Source organism: Sciurus carolinensis, chromosome X (assembly GCF_902686445.1).
Source record: "Sciurus carolinensis chromosome X, mSciCar1.2, whole genome shotgun sequence".
NCBI lineage: Eukaryota > Metazoa > Chordata > Mammalia > Rodentia > Sciuridae > Sciurus > Sciurus carolinensis.
In genome coordinates this window covers 100190967-100205562 of record NC_062232.1, presented here as the reverse complement: position 1 = coordinate 100205562, position 14596 = coordinate 100190967, and the positions used below count along the sequence as shown (strand labels likewise).

At 39.6% G+C, this 14596-nt stretch overlaps 2 protein-coding genes across 5 annotated transcripts in view; one reads left to right on the top strand and one right to left on the bottom strand.

The window, feature by feature from the left end:
* Tmem255a (transmembrane protein 255A) overlaps positions 1 to 4445 on the top strand; it is a 60990-nt gene extending 56545 nt beyond the window's left edge. For both annotated transcript variants that reach the window (XM_047535860.1, XM_047535859.1), the window contains one exon: positions 2080 to 4445. In XM_047535860.1, coding sequence (XP_047391816.1) covers positions 2080 to 2238 — 159 coding nt within the window. In that variant the 3' untranslated portion in view covers positions 2239 to 4445. The remainder of the gene's footprint in view (positions 1 to 2079) is intronic.
* Positions 4446 to 4923: 478 nt separating this feature from the next.
* Positions 4924 to 13206, bottom strand: Zbtb33 (zinc finger and BTB domain containing 33). Of its 3 annotated transcripts, none has more exons than XM_047537001.1 (2): positions 12996 to 13206; positions 4924 to 9799 (listed from the first exon to the last, which is right to left on the bottom strand). In XM_047537001.1, the coding sequence occupies exon 2, from the start codon at positions 9795 to 9797 to the stop codon at positions 7779 to 7781; it is 2019 nt and encodes a 672-aa protein (XP_047392957.1). In that variant the 5' UTR covers positions 9798 to 9799; positions 12996 to 13206; the 3' UTR covers positions 4924 to 7778. The 3 variants fall into 3 exon arrangements, with proteins under 3 accessions (XP_047392957.1, XP_047392958.1, XP_047392959.1); XM_047537002.1 differs by lacking the exon at positions 12996 to 13206 and adding an exon at positions 12763 to 12831; XM_047537003.1 differs by lacking the exon at positions 12996 to 13206 and adding an exon at positions 11491 to 11580.
* Positions 13207 to 14596: the final 1390 nt, after the last annotated feature.

The window sequence follows — 14596 nt, the reverse complement described above, 5'->3', positions numbered from 1 at the left end:
TGGCTTATCATGAGTCCAATGCCTTAAATTGCTTTGCCTTTAAAGGCTCTCCAGGTTCTGACTCTGTCATTCCTTCCCTCAGTGAAATAATGAATGGAGTAGAGGAGGACAAGGAGGATTGCAGCTGCAGTCTCTTCTCAGTCCTAACATTATGTGTTAAGGGACAGATATTTCAGTGACTTAAGTAAGACCCAGAAACCTGAATACCTCATTCCCAGGAATGCAGAGGTCAGGACTGGGCATACAAAGAATAAGGCAGCAGGTCACAGGCTCCAGAAACCTCATGTCAAGGTGGACTTTAGATTGCTATAGGCCTGGAAAAATGACATGATCTACTCAAATTCTGGTTAGCAGCATAAAGTCACAGTGACCTCTTCACATCTTCTCCCAATAGCATTTAAACTCTTTAGAAAATTTGGTATAAGTGGCTTTTAAAAATATGTATCAGCCAGGCATAATAGTGCACACCCATAATCCCAGTGGCTCTGGAGGTTGAGGCAGGAGGATCACAGGTTTGAAGCCAGCCTCAGCAACTTAGTGAGGTTGTAAGCAACCTAGAAAGACCCTGTCTGAAAATATTATAGAACTCAAAATAAAAATAAAAAGAAAAGGGCTGGGGATGTGGCTCAGTGTTTAAGTGCCCCTAGGTTCAACCCCGGTACCTAGAAAAAAATACACACACACACACACACACACACACACACACATATATATATAAATACCAAATATATATACACATATATATGTATGTACATATACATATATAGTTATATACATATATATATGTATACCAGCTCCTCCTAGAGCTAAGGCACAACATAATATTTGCAGTTCTTCCATCCTATTTGTCAATTTATGTTTGCTTTTCCTGAGAGCCTAAAACTTCCCTCCAGTTTTCAGACCTCACTCCAGTCTTGTTCCACCACTGGAACAAGAAAACAGTACCCACAGGCTGTGGCAGTATTCTTTCAAAATAGATTTTATTTTTAAAAAGGCACACCAAGCTCTTATATACACATGAAGATATATTCATTCACTCATTCAGGACTTATTGAGCACCTACTACTTGCCAAGCACTGTTCTGAACTCTGGGAGATACGGCACTGAGCAAAACAAGTCAACTCCCCTTGAGCACAAAGAGCATTAGGATTAAGGGTGGACGTGGGCCAGGGAAAGAGAGGGGGAAATGACTCTTAACCTGTCAGTGCACTGGATAGTTTTGGAATTTGGATCTGCTCCTTTCCCAAAGATAGACAGCACAAAGTAAAATTGAATCCTCAGTCTCTGCAACCTGCTTCTCCTTACCATTGGTATTCTCAGCACCATGCCTTTGTTACTCTTTGCTTTCCAACCTACCCTGAACTTGGGGGTGATGCAGTGGTAGTTCAGATGGAATAGAAAACGATGGACTCCAGTGTCAGAAGATTCCAGAGCCAAGAAAGTCATTTAATTTCTCTGGCCTTGTTTTTGTTTGTTTTTACGTGAGATGGGCTCCTGACCACTGTACTGCTTCTCTGTGATACATTCTTGGAGTGAAAACTTTCTCAGGAACCAATAACTTAAATGTTCTTAAGGCCCCAAATACCATTTTTAAGACTAGTTGAGATGTAGTTGCCACAGTTCAAGTGAGACTTATTGATGGCCTGGGTTATAGAGGCAGTAAAGGGAGAGGCGTATTCCAGAGAAAACACATGAGAAGCAACAGGATCCAGTGACCGACTAGATGCACAGTTCAAGGGTAAGGAGAAGAGGATCATGTGAGGCTCACAGCCTGAATGACTAAGCGAACATGGGACCACCTGTTTCACATTCCTTGGTAACTTTGTAAGGTTTAGATGCTCTCTGAAACAAATCTGGCCCATATTCATTTTTTAAAAATATTTTTTAGTTATCGATGGACCTTTACTTTACTTATTTATACATGGTGCCGAGAATCAAACCCAGTGCCTCGCACGTGCCAGGCAAGCACTCCACAACTGAGCCGCAACCCCAGCCCCCATATTCATTTTTAAGTAGTAATGACAATTTGGGGAATTGCAAACTCACCGCCTAAGCTGATGTTTTCTTTTTATTACACAGCATTCCAGTGTCTTTCCATCCTCCCCTCCCTCTGGACTCTCTGATGAGCCCCAGTCTGCTTCTCCCTCGCCCAGCTACATGTGGTCCTCGAGTGCACCACCCCGTTACTCTCCACCCTACTATCCACCTTTTGAAAAGCCACCACCCTACAGTCCCTAAAGATGAATGCCTGCTGGCTATTGAGATTTTTGTGGCTTTTGTATTTCTGCTTTAGTGGAAGTGTGTAGGGTACAAAATTTAAAGTGTGACTCTTACGCATAAAGTTTTGCAATGGCCTGCCAAGCTAGGGAGAGATAGGGATGAAGCATATTTGTTATCAGTGCAGAGCAGGGGTGGCTGAGCTGAACCCAGCACTCCCAAGAAGAGCAGCTCACACTTTTAAGCAAGGCTGGGGAGCCAACCCAGCAAGAAGCTTGTCGTGTTTGGACCTGCATTACCCTATGCTCCACCTCTGTATTCAGCAAAAGCATGGTTGCCATCTGTTTCACTTTATGTAAAGGAGTGTTGTCCTCAGGCTCTTGGCAGATTGCCACCCTAGCACCTTGGTTGAAGCGCCCAGCTTATAGGCCCTATCTTTCCCTATTACTAATGTCACAGTCCTTAAGGAAAATTTCCCAGCTGTTGGGGCCACACGGTAGTTCCAATACAGAGAGTTCTGGCTCAGATTTTGTTTGCTCATCTGGATGTTGAAAAAAGCTGCCCATATCTTACTCCTTTCTTCTCTGTATTGTAAAAATGGCTGTTGTGATCATTCAGCTCAGCTTGTTATTGGTACCTCCTAAAGGGAAAAGTGCAATATTCCCTCGTCTCAAGTAATGGGAAACAGGATTGATCTGGAAGCACTGAAATACAGAGCAACATGTAAGCTGTTTTAAGTAGATCTCAGTAATACATCTGATAATTTAGGAGACTGTGGTTCTACTACATGTTGCATCACTGCAAAATGCATTTGCTACAGGAGATACAAATCTTACAGTTGAAATTAAGAGTTTAAAAATGCTAGATTAGGTTGGGTCGCGATATGAATCGTTAACTAATCTTTGTGACTATTTAATCTTCAAATATTGTGCTTCAACCCCAGCAAACCGCACGTATCCTGCACCCCACCCTAAAAGAATCATCTGTATTTTAATGCCACTGCTCTTATTGGTCCTTTTTCCATTGAGACCAGTCATGACAGCATTCAAGATTATGAAAGTGTTACAATGCCGCTTTAAGTCTGCAAAACCTCAAATGTAGCCAACTTGACAAATTCTTAAGTGTTACGGTAGATTTAAAATCCATCTGGCACATTGTGGTATTTGTACAGTTATTTTAATTATACATAGCTTTAAACCGTCAACCTGATGAGTTTAAGACACTTTGGCACCCATGCCTTCACTTCAGAATGAACACTTTCATTAGGATCTTATGTTAACCCGAGAATTGATTGGTTTAAAGAAAGATTGCTAATCCTACACTTGTATAATGTAAAAATACAGGGGCTACAGGAGGGTACCTAATTAGACAGTTCTGCAAACACGAAACACATACTGGAAAATTTTCCAGCCAATTTTGCTACCTCCCAACTTGATGGATTAGAGGTAGCAGACAAATGCTGGTGCTCCCATCTACCTTGTAGACACCCAACCATCAAGAATCATCAAGGCACAACTAGTGCACTCATTGTTCACAGTAAATGTTTGCAAAATATCATTTAACTTTCAGCATCATGAATGTCTTATCCAGATTTCAATTCTGAAAATCTATAATCTGTATGCGTTATACAAAATCACTATTACTTTTTACAGCTCTGAGCATATTAAAGTTCTATTGGATTTCAAAAAGGGACTAGTAACCAATTGACTTACTACACAAACATCAACTTGTAATACTCAAATGAATTTTTTGCCATTTACACTTTACCTTTTGCTTTAGTGAATGTGTATATTTTTAAAGGCACCATTACACAGTATATCCTACATTTCTTAAAGTGTTAAGATTCTATGACTCATTTCTATGTATTTTTCTTACTTTACAAAATAACTTGAAACAGTATAGATTTTGTAACACTTAATTTCAGCAGCTTCTTTTTTATTACATTGAATTATATAAAGTGCATGTTACCTTAGAAAAATATTTGCTGCTTTACTCTTTTGCAAAACATTTGCTGTAATGAAGGAATTTGTATTTCCAATATGTACCCTGACTGCATTTTGTAATATTTACTGCTTTATTCCTAATTCTGCTTTAAAGTATTGAACGGGGCATGAAACATTAAATATTAATCCAGAACCTGTATAAACTGGATGTTGCTTAAAATCTGTATCACTGCCATGTTGGAAACCCAGACTGCTTTTGTGATGATTCAAATTAATAAAACTATCCTTCTCCTTATCCACTTACAGGTGTCCTTACAGTATCTACAAAAGTTTAGCAGATGCTCTCAAGTGACTCATTTTGACTATTATGGGTCAAGAAACAATGACACATGATTAACCAATACATAAAATCTAATGGGGCTGGGAGTGGTGGCACACAGTTGTAATCCCAGCAACTTGGGAGCCTGAGGCAGGATCATGAGTTCAAAGCCAGCCTCATCAACTTAGGGAGGCCCTAAGCAACTCAGTGAGACACTGTCTCAAAATTTAAAAAAAAATTATAAGAGGGCTGATTCAGTGTTTAAGCCCCTCTGGGTTCAATCCCTGGTAACAAAAAAAAAATCTAATGGGATATTTTGCCATGCTGTCATCAGAAACACAGCTCCACTCCCCTGCTACAAAAACTGAAAACAATCAAATATAAACTCCTATATAATTTCTGAAATATAATTTATAAGAAATGCACTCAAAAGTTAGAATTAAAACATTTTATTTTGCCATAAGAAGCTCTATGAACTAATATCAGGTAATGGTTAATGAAAAGTAGAACTTAAAGTCATGATAGGGAAGATTGTACAAGTAGGAACATTACAGTATTAGGGGAAATGAACAAGGTTTCATTATGATTGACAGAGGTGAGGAAGCCAGTGCTGTTGAATTAGCACTTAATTCTTTAGAATATGCATGCCTTGACAATACAAAATACCTTGATCAATGTTTACCATTTGTTTTATCTTCTTAGTACAGTTGAAAAATGTGGCATTATTCCCTCATAGTGGTTGTAGATGGGGGATCATTACCACCCAAATGATAATAATCAATTAAAATATTGTTTAATCCCGCAAGACTATTATAGCATTTTAAAACCTCTGTTTAGTCTGAACATTTTGAGTAACAAATTTACTACTTCAAATAGTTACTGTCCAGAATATTTACAGGTAATTTCACTTTAGAGCAAATTTGAAGCCCACCTGAAAGAATAAAGGAAGTTCAATGGCCATAAAGCTAAGTATAAAATAGAAAAACCCCATGGTAAGTTTTAAACAGCAGCTTGCTACAAATTTCCAATACAGTAAAGACTGGGAGTGAAGAGTTTTTGTCCAAAAGGTGTATTCCACATGAACTCTTGAACTTTGAATATGGAAACTTCTAGAAAAACTGAAGACCCTGAGACACATGCAAGTAAGAGTCTTCTGGCAAAATTGCAATTTAATTTTCCAGTTTTCCTCCTCCCAACAAACTCCAGAAGATACCTTTAGTAGGCACAGATTTTTAAATTTTCATATTCAGAATTAGCACAGCAGCAGCAAATAATTATGCCAATATTATGCAGAATTGATAAGTTTTCAATTATAGAATTAATTCCTGGTTTGTCGCAATAGGCTTGCAGAAATTACCAAGTTTTATTATGACAAACTAATTTATCTACAGTTGAGTCTGAAAGATCTGGAAGCTCTGCTGGCATCAGTATCATTTACAATGGCAGAAGTCATTATTAACTGCTGAAATAACATTAATGAAATTCAAACAAATTTCCACTGAGAACATTTTATAGTCAGAAAGTAATGTTATCAGTATCTACACAGAAAGGAAACAGATATTGTGATTTCAGAGATCAGAGTCTTAAGTTATGATTTCAAATTTTCTAAGGTTTAGTTGATAAAATGGTTTGAAGGTCTAGACTCAGAAAACAGACAAATGCACATCACTCCACCCCTTGGTAAACAAAGGATTATTTTTCCTTTTCCTTGTATTATTGCAAATCTTGATGCCCAGTACCCTCAGCTACCAACTTAAGATACACTGAATGATGTATATGTGAGAAGTTGTGATTAAAGCTTTAAGTTCAAAGTCAAGAAATAGACTATTTTTAAAAATACGTGGTAAGGAGAAAGAAAATATCTATGTTGAACTAAGAAATACTTAAGCAAGGTTATGAATGACTAATAACTATGCACAACAATCTTTTTCAGTTATCTATTATTTTTTTCTTTGCAAAAAACCATTTACAGTTCAACAAGTTAATTCTGTTATAAATGCTAGACTATATATTTGTGCCAACCCACTTCCTTTTAGTACTAGCGCTTAAGTTTTAACTTTATTTTCTAACTATTTAAATATGTCATTTTAAAAGGAAGAAAGCTGGTATTTATTGTTGTCAAGATAAATGGGAATTGACTAGCCTATATACCATTCCATTTGTAGTTTCCAATTGCCATGTTGTGGTAATTTGCAGATGGAATGGAACTTACTTTAGAAGGGGTAAAAAAGTAAAAGATCTTGCCGAAAGAAAAATACTAGATCACAGCTTCAGCTATTCCAAATGAAAACTTCCTATAGAGATCTAAGAAATATGAATATTTAAAAATATATGCCAATAGCCTCCGCCCAAAATATGAGTCTCATCTATGAAATCTATCATTTACAAAGATTTATACATAATTAGATTATGTATAAAGATTCATTTGGTGGCTTTCAGATTCAAAATTTCTAACATTTCATGGGAATATTTTTAACCATATCAAACAAAAAGGAAATCTCCACTTGATTCCATTCTCTTTCTTATCATGTAAGAGCAGAGGATTAAAAATAAGTGCGACAGAACTTTTCATCTCCTGTCTGCATTATGAAGATTTGTCTTTCCACTAGTTTTTTGCCTACACAGATCACATTGCAAAGGTAGAGAGTGGCCTAGCCACCAAAATCTTTTACAGACTATGGCAATAAAGGCAAGGATTAATTCTAATTAACTAAAACTAACTCAATCTTCATACAAGACTTCTCTGCATGGCTATTTTCATGAGGGGAGGCAGGAGGTTGCTATCCATTTGGACTAGCAGAATACACAATCAAGTGGAGACTTATTCTGAAATATTCTAGACCACAATTTCAGAAGTTTTTTTATGTCATATACAAGACAACACACATTTATAGTCTCAATGTTAAGAAAACTGAGAATTCAGCAGTAAAGTGCTAACATGGAAAGGGAAAGTTGTATGATGTACTAGGGTAGCTAGTAACTCCAGTTATTTTCAAAAAACATTCAGACTGCTTCAAATTCTAGTCAGAAAACTATCTCTCCGAGCTTTTTTATTTTTGCCTCTTTTAAATGAGCTGAAAGCTAACTATATAAACATACTGGGAGGGGGGACTTCTCAACCTCTACTCAAACTTTAAGAAAAAATTGCTTCTAAAAACCATCAACAATAATCCAACTAGACTACTTTCAGATGATATGGCAGATCAGATTAACTTGTTTTCACCTTAATTGGTTTTACAGGTCTTCTGAAATCCCTGCCCCTTAATCCAAACCAAAACTTCCTGATATTTCAAAGGAGTTCAGTAAGATTCTGGTATTATAAATTCAAACTCGGTACTACCATCTGTTACATTCTGTTTAAAAATTGAATCATTTTCCTGCTGAATAAAGATATCTTCCCAGGTCATTGGCTTGTTCTGAGTAGATGTGGTCCCTACTGGAGGTTCCTTTCCAGCATCAACCTTATACCCAATACCATCATCCTTCATTACAGGCACAGTGCTTGACCTATCAGAAAGGTATGCATATTGTCTGATCTGTAAAGATTTGCATGGATGTAAACGGTAAAGCTTCGAGTCCCCAGAAGGATCTTGACTATGAACTGACTTTATATGTGAAGACATAAACTGATAGTTGATGAAAGATTTGCCACATGCCAAACATTGATACCTTCGCTCCCCTGTGTGATGAATTTCATGCTTTGTGCGATATTCTGCGAGAGGAAATACCTTCTCGCAGTAACGGCATGGATACTTCTTCTCCCAAGAATGAATGTTAAAATGTCTTCGCAAGCTTGTCAGACAGACATATGACCTTTTGCATACAATGCAGATATAATAGACCCTTCCATCTACTATTAACTCATAGTGATCATCATGTTTTACTTTCATACGTTTGCTTGCTGACTCATTGCCAGACGTTTTTGGTATCTCATTCTCAAGTCTGGCCTCCCCTTCGTCAGGGTCATCTTTGACAGGGATCACTATGTCATAAGTATCTTCACCAATATTTGCATAAACCTTGCAACCAGTCGACAAGCCTTCAATTTCAGTAGCTGTGTCTAAAGTAATGATCTTCTGACCCTCCATTAGGTGTTTTGATCCTAAACCTGGATCATTAGTGTTTCTAGTAATTATATCTGAAATTTTTAAAGAATTGGAAAGTGGTTCTTGCAGAAGTGTAGGAATCTGCATCTTCTGTATCAATGATCCATCAAAAGTGGTATTTTGGGAGGTATCAGCCTGTGGGACCAAAGATGTATTACTGACTGCCGAGTCTGGACTGGAGCTAATAGTGTCATCATCATCATCTATAATTTCCTCCTCCTCCTCTTCACTGGCTTTGTTTCCTGTTAAAACAGCACTATTTGGTGTCTGCTGATTCTGCATAAGTAAATTGATTGAAGAAGACATATGATTTGGAAGTGAAGAACTGACATTTGGTGGTGTAGTAAGTGGTGCCTGATTTAACAAAATAATGTTGGGAGTCAGATGTGTTGGAGCCGAAGATACCAGCAACTTTTCACTTCCTTGTGTCTGGCTCAGAGTTGCCTGATTCACAGGAATAGGAAGTTTCTGAGTAGGTGTGATATTTGTTAAAGGGGGAGAGTTATTGCTAGCACAAGGTGCAACATCTGAAATAGCAACAGGGCCTGGGTTAGGCTGGACCTGTGTCACTGCATTGTTACTTGGCAAAGTCTCCTTTGCAGGCAAAATCTCAGAGCAGAAAATGACATCATCATCATCATCATCATCTGAATCAGTAACAATGATCTTTTTCGTTTCATAATCTTCAGCAGATAACGAAAATGACTCTGTTATAATAGGCATTATAGTCGCCCCATTATCTTGGGTTTCATCTTTTGATTTTTGTATTACAAGGTTTTTGTCACTAGAATCAGGAGGCAAGGTTTCAGCATTACCATCCTGAGGTGTACCTGAGATGCTTTTAACCTGTGATAGTGGGACACCAAGCTCTGCTATAAATTTCACTCCTAATAACTGCCCTGATTTAATTAACTCATCAAGTAAATCTGCTCTAACTCGGACAATTTTAGAACTATAGATATAATTGAGGATTTCTGCAAAGATCTCTGCTCTTATAAAGCTCAGTTCAACAACTTGCCCAGCAACTGAGAAGAGCTGATGGAAGTATGTACTAGAAGCTGAAAGAATATTCCTGTGGGCCCGGAATTTTCGGTCTTCCACAATAACAGTAACATCACAAAAGAGTCCATGGCCTCGTTGCTCATTCAAGGAGTTCAGCAGACTGCCAGAGTACTGAATGTCTGTAGCAGAAATCAGTTTTCTACTCTCCATGCCTATAAGAGAAAGGGAGGGAGGGGACGGGAAGATTAAGGAGAAAAAACAAAAGTACTTTTATCAGTCAGTATTTAAGCCACAGAATCATTAATAGTTTATTCAAGTTTTAACTGAAGTTTGGCATAACTTTTTGGCTTTTTCATAAATTGTTCATACAGACTGGCTTTTGGACCATGTATCAAATCTCATCACTTCCTTCTGAAAAGAGTCAAGCAAGTTTTAAGTTGCCAGACAGACTGGAACAGTAATCTCCATAGTCACCTTTCTTTGAATCTGATTCAGGCATCTCCACTAAATGTTTTTTAAAGATTAGAATTCATTTACTTAGTCCCAATTTGGTGTTTCCTCCTCAAGAAGAGCTAAGAGGGGTTTTTGTTTTCTTTTCTGTTTGTTAAGAGCACTGGGGATTGAAGCCAGAGGCTCTCTACCACCGGGCAACATACATCCCCAGCTCCCAGCTCCCATTTTAATTAAATTTTGAGACAGTTTCACTAAGTCATGGAGGCTCACCTAGAACATATGATCCTGCCTCAGCCTTGCAAGTGCTGGGATTACAGGTGTGTGCCACCATACCTGGCAAGAGTTAATTTGGCTCTCTTAAAATTGTTTTAAGGAAAATCTTCACCATAAATGCATAATTATTTCATCTGTAAATGAATGATTTAAATGTCAATGTTCAATACTGAGTCTGAAATAAATACTATTCCTAAATTTTAACTATTTTTGAGATTATATTAAAAAGTTCCTCTCTGCAGCTAAGGACACATGCGAATGCTGACAATTATTATCTCACAACTTTCAATTACTTTTTTGTTCTTAAATTGGGGTGCCTCATCTTGATGAACTATTAAATACTTTTTTGTCCCTTCCTCTTTTTACATCTCCTTGTCAATCCCCCTCACCTCTCTACCTTTACAGTCTCCAGAAGTGGAATGTTAAAAACAGTGCTAAGTTAAGACCATTAACAAATGCTATGGTGAAAAAAACAGAAAATGTAAAAGGAAAGCATATCAATTTTTAATGCTTATTTGTATGAAAAGCTGAAACATTTCACTTTGTTGGTTAATTGTGTGCACTGGTCAGGCACAATGGCAAACACCTGTAATCCCAGCTACTCAAGAGGCTGAGATAGGAGGATTGCAGGTTCAAGGCCAGTCTGGGCAACTTAGCAAGACCCTGTCTCAAAATAAAATAAAAGGAAACAGGGCTGGGGAGATAGCTCAGTCAGTAGAGTGCTTGCCTTGCAAGCGCAAGACCCTGGGTTTGATCCCCAGCACCACAAAAAAAAAAAAAAAGGAAACAGGCTAGGGGTGTGGCTCAGTGGTAGAGTGTTTGCCTAGCAGGCACAAGGCCCTGTACTGTGGAAAAAAAAAAAGAATTTATGTTCACTGGCCAGGCACAGTGGTGCACACATATAATCCCAGTGACTCAGGATGCTGAGGCAGGAGGATGGCAAGTTGAAGGCCAGCCTTAGTAATTTAACAAGACCCTCAGCAACTCAGCAAGACCTCTCAAAATAATAAATAAATAAATAAATAAATAAATAAATAAATAAATAAATAAATAAATAAAGGGTTGGTGATGTGGCTCAGTGGTAGATTGTTCCCGGGTCCAATTCCCAGTACTCCAAAAAAATTGTGTACTGGTATGAAAACTTTTTTCTTGTCAAATGAGTTAGCAAAAAACTTACTGGATCAGAGGAGACTCTAGAGTGTGGGGCATGCCATTAAATCACACTGCTGTGTACCACCTCCAAAGCACCTTTTCTTGTACTTCACAGAGATATCTCCAGTAACAACAATGCCAAAGCTGTAAAAAAAAATCCCAATGCCTATCTATCTATCTACCCACACCCACACGTGTATGGGGATATTATATATTAGCCATCACTTGATAAATACCTTTAGTAAAGACATTTTTATTGTTAATATTCTTTCCCTTTGAAGTTACCCAAGAGTATCACTATCACAGTTAACACACATTAAAGGCAGAACATCTCAAATAAATTTTTTAAAATTATAGCTTAAGAACAAAAAAAAATAGACAAAAAGCTTAAAAATCAAGGATATAAAACATCATCTGCTAGGTGTTGCATGGTTAACTGTAACAAGGAATTCTAGGTTACCAAAGGCATTCATCGGAAAGGGTGACCTTTGGACAACGTGCCAACAACCAGAGATTCCAAAATATGGGGATTTCAACAGAAGTCACTTTTAAGCGGAGAGACAGGTTGTCTGAATATAGTCCCACGATTTGTGTCGTTTGCAAACAGATTTTCCCAGGGTGGGAATGCGTCAAATGTACGTGTCTAGGTGACACTGGGACTGGGTTTCATTTGATTTGTGGCCCCCTCCTGCCCATCAGGGTGGGCCCAGGTCAACACAAGTTGGTCTGCACCCTTCCTCCCCCAAGATTTGCAACCTGACTGTAGAAAAGCCATTCCACATCATTGTGTGACAAATCCTTGACCGAGGGCAGGTTCAGCGGGGTTGGTGAAGGTGGAAAAGAGAAAAGCCATCCGCGAGGGAGTGAAACAAACCGACACGCGGCTCCCTGCAGCAGCTGAACCCCCATCTCCGTTCCTCCGCCTCCCTCTTCTCCATTTGCACCCTTCCAGCTGCAACCGAGGTTTTTTAACCCCATTTCACGTGGGAACCCAGCTTCTTGCAAATACAGAGAGATGGAGGTACAGACGGCGAAGCGAGGGAGAGAGGAATAGGGGTGCCGGGGAAAGTAGAAGGTGGCGAACAGTAGGGTGCGGTGTTGGGGTGGGGGGGCGAGGCGAAGCGGGCGGCATTGTTATGCCCCGGGAAGGGGACGGAAGGGGAGGATGGGCCAGGCAGGAAAGCTCCAAATCAAAGTAGGGGGTAGGCGGAGAAAAGGAGGCCCCAAAAGGAAGGCAGCGGGGCGAGGTAAAGCCAAGTGGGTTTCTGTGGTGGGGTCCCCACGCCCCGGGGCCTACCCAGGGCACCGGCAGCCCTTCAGCCCCTGACGGCGAAACGGACCGCGCCGCGGCCCTCCGGGTTCTTCCCCTCCTTCGCTCCCCGGCCCACACAAAGAAAGCCGGAGAAGCGGAGCCTCAGACTCCGCCGCTTCCTGGTTCAAGTGAGGCGAACGCAAACGCAGGCGCGGCCCAGGGACCAAGGAGGCAGGCGCGCTCCTTCGCCCCCTCCCAGATTGGGGCCGGGTCCTCACCTGCTTCCTGGCGCCGCCGCTTCTCCTCCTCGGGCCGCGGACGGGTGGGAGTCCTCCAACAACAAGAAGCCGGACTCCCGGGCGATTCTGCTGCTTCTTTAAACGTCGCTCCAGTCTTGGTCGACGTCGACGCGGCTACCGCCTCCTGCCGCCACGGCTGCTACCGCTGCCCCACGCCACCGACAGAGGGCACAGCGCGGGGGCGAAGCGCTGAAGTCAGAGGCGCCCTCCTCTTCCGAGCGCAGTCCGAGTGTGTCCGGAAGGCCCCGAGCTCGACGCGACTCCGCTTCGGCGCCCTACTCAGCCTTCGGCTCTTTCCGCAAAGGGGCGGAGGAAGACTGCGAAGTTCTTGAAGCTCTTTCCGGAGGGCGAAAGGGTGGGAAAAGGGAAGGGAAAGATCAGGTAACGCTGTCACAAGCAGTGGGAGTGGAAGGGGTGCTAGTCGCGTTCATCTAAATTCAGTATAAGTTCATAGGACATAAAAAAAAAAAAACTTTTAGAGACTATATGGGTTTCCTTTCTTTTCCAAGTTTGAATTCTGCTCTATATTAGCCTGATAGACCATCTTGATAAACCACCTTGAAATATAATTTGAATAAATAAAATTCATCAACTCTTGATAATACAAGTTTTAGAATAAGAAAATAAGTTACAGTTACTATTTTTAAGGAAGAAATCTAGTGTTTGGACAGGTACTATCTTCTTAATCGAATGCTAAATGGTGCAGCACTATGTTAAATCCTTCATTTCGACTAACATTTATTGACCACCTGTTTGATCTGTAGCATGTGCAAGGCTTTGTGGAATACAAAAAAAAAAAAAAAGGAAAGCCAACGGGTCTCTGCCTTTTCAGAGAACTCAGTAGACAGGCACACAAGCATTGACAAATTTGTACAAGGTATAGAAGCACAGAGAAAGGAATAACCAACTGAATATTGATTGCAATAATAATGATATTTGCATTGTCAATTTATTATTTCCATAGCATTTCATCCTCAGAGGACTTTACAGTCTGACACATATTAGGCTGTCAGTAATTGTTTAACGAATGAATTAAGTTATGAAATATGTAATTTTTAAAAATCCTCTGGTAATGCCCTCCTAAATACCATTATGAATGAAACAACAAGATGAGTGTTTGGAAAGCAAAATATTTCCCTTCAGGCTGATTATTGATCATATTCAACTCAGGAAACAAATAGTAACTTTCCTGCCACAAGGCCATGCACTACCTTCATTTTATTTTTTTTAAAGACCTGTATAGAATAGTGCTGGGGATGTACCTCAGTGGTAAAATTCTTGCCTAACATGTGTGAAGCCCTGAGTTCAATCCCCAGTGCTGCAAAAGAAAAAAAATGCATAGGACAATAATGATCAGTTTAGTTTCCAGAAGCTTGAATGGGTATCTAGTTACCTCTCAGTTGGAATTCCTATGCTTCTTTCTACAAAAATCTTGCTGAAAATGTCCATTGGGATATTCTAGTGTGAAAACAGAAGTAACTATATCTAATTTTCTTCAGTAGGAAAATTTATTCCTAATCTATTGTATACTCTCCTCGATAAAGCCACTAATAATAAAACATCAAAGTGGTGCAACACAG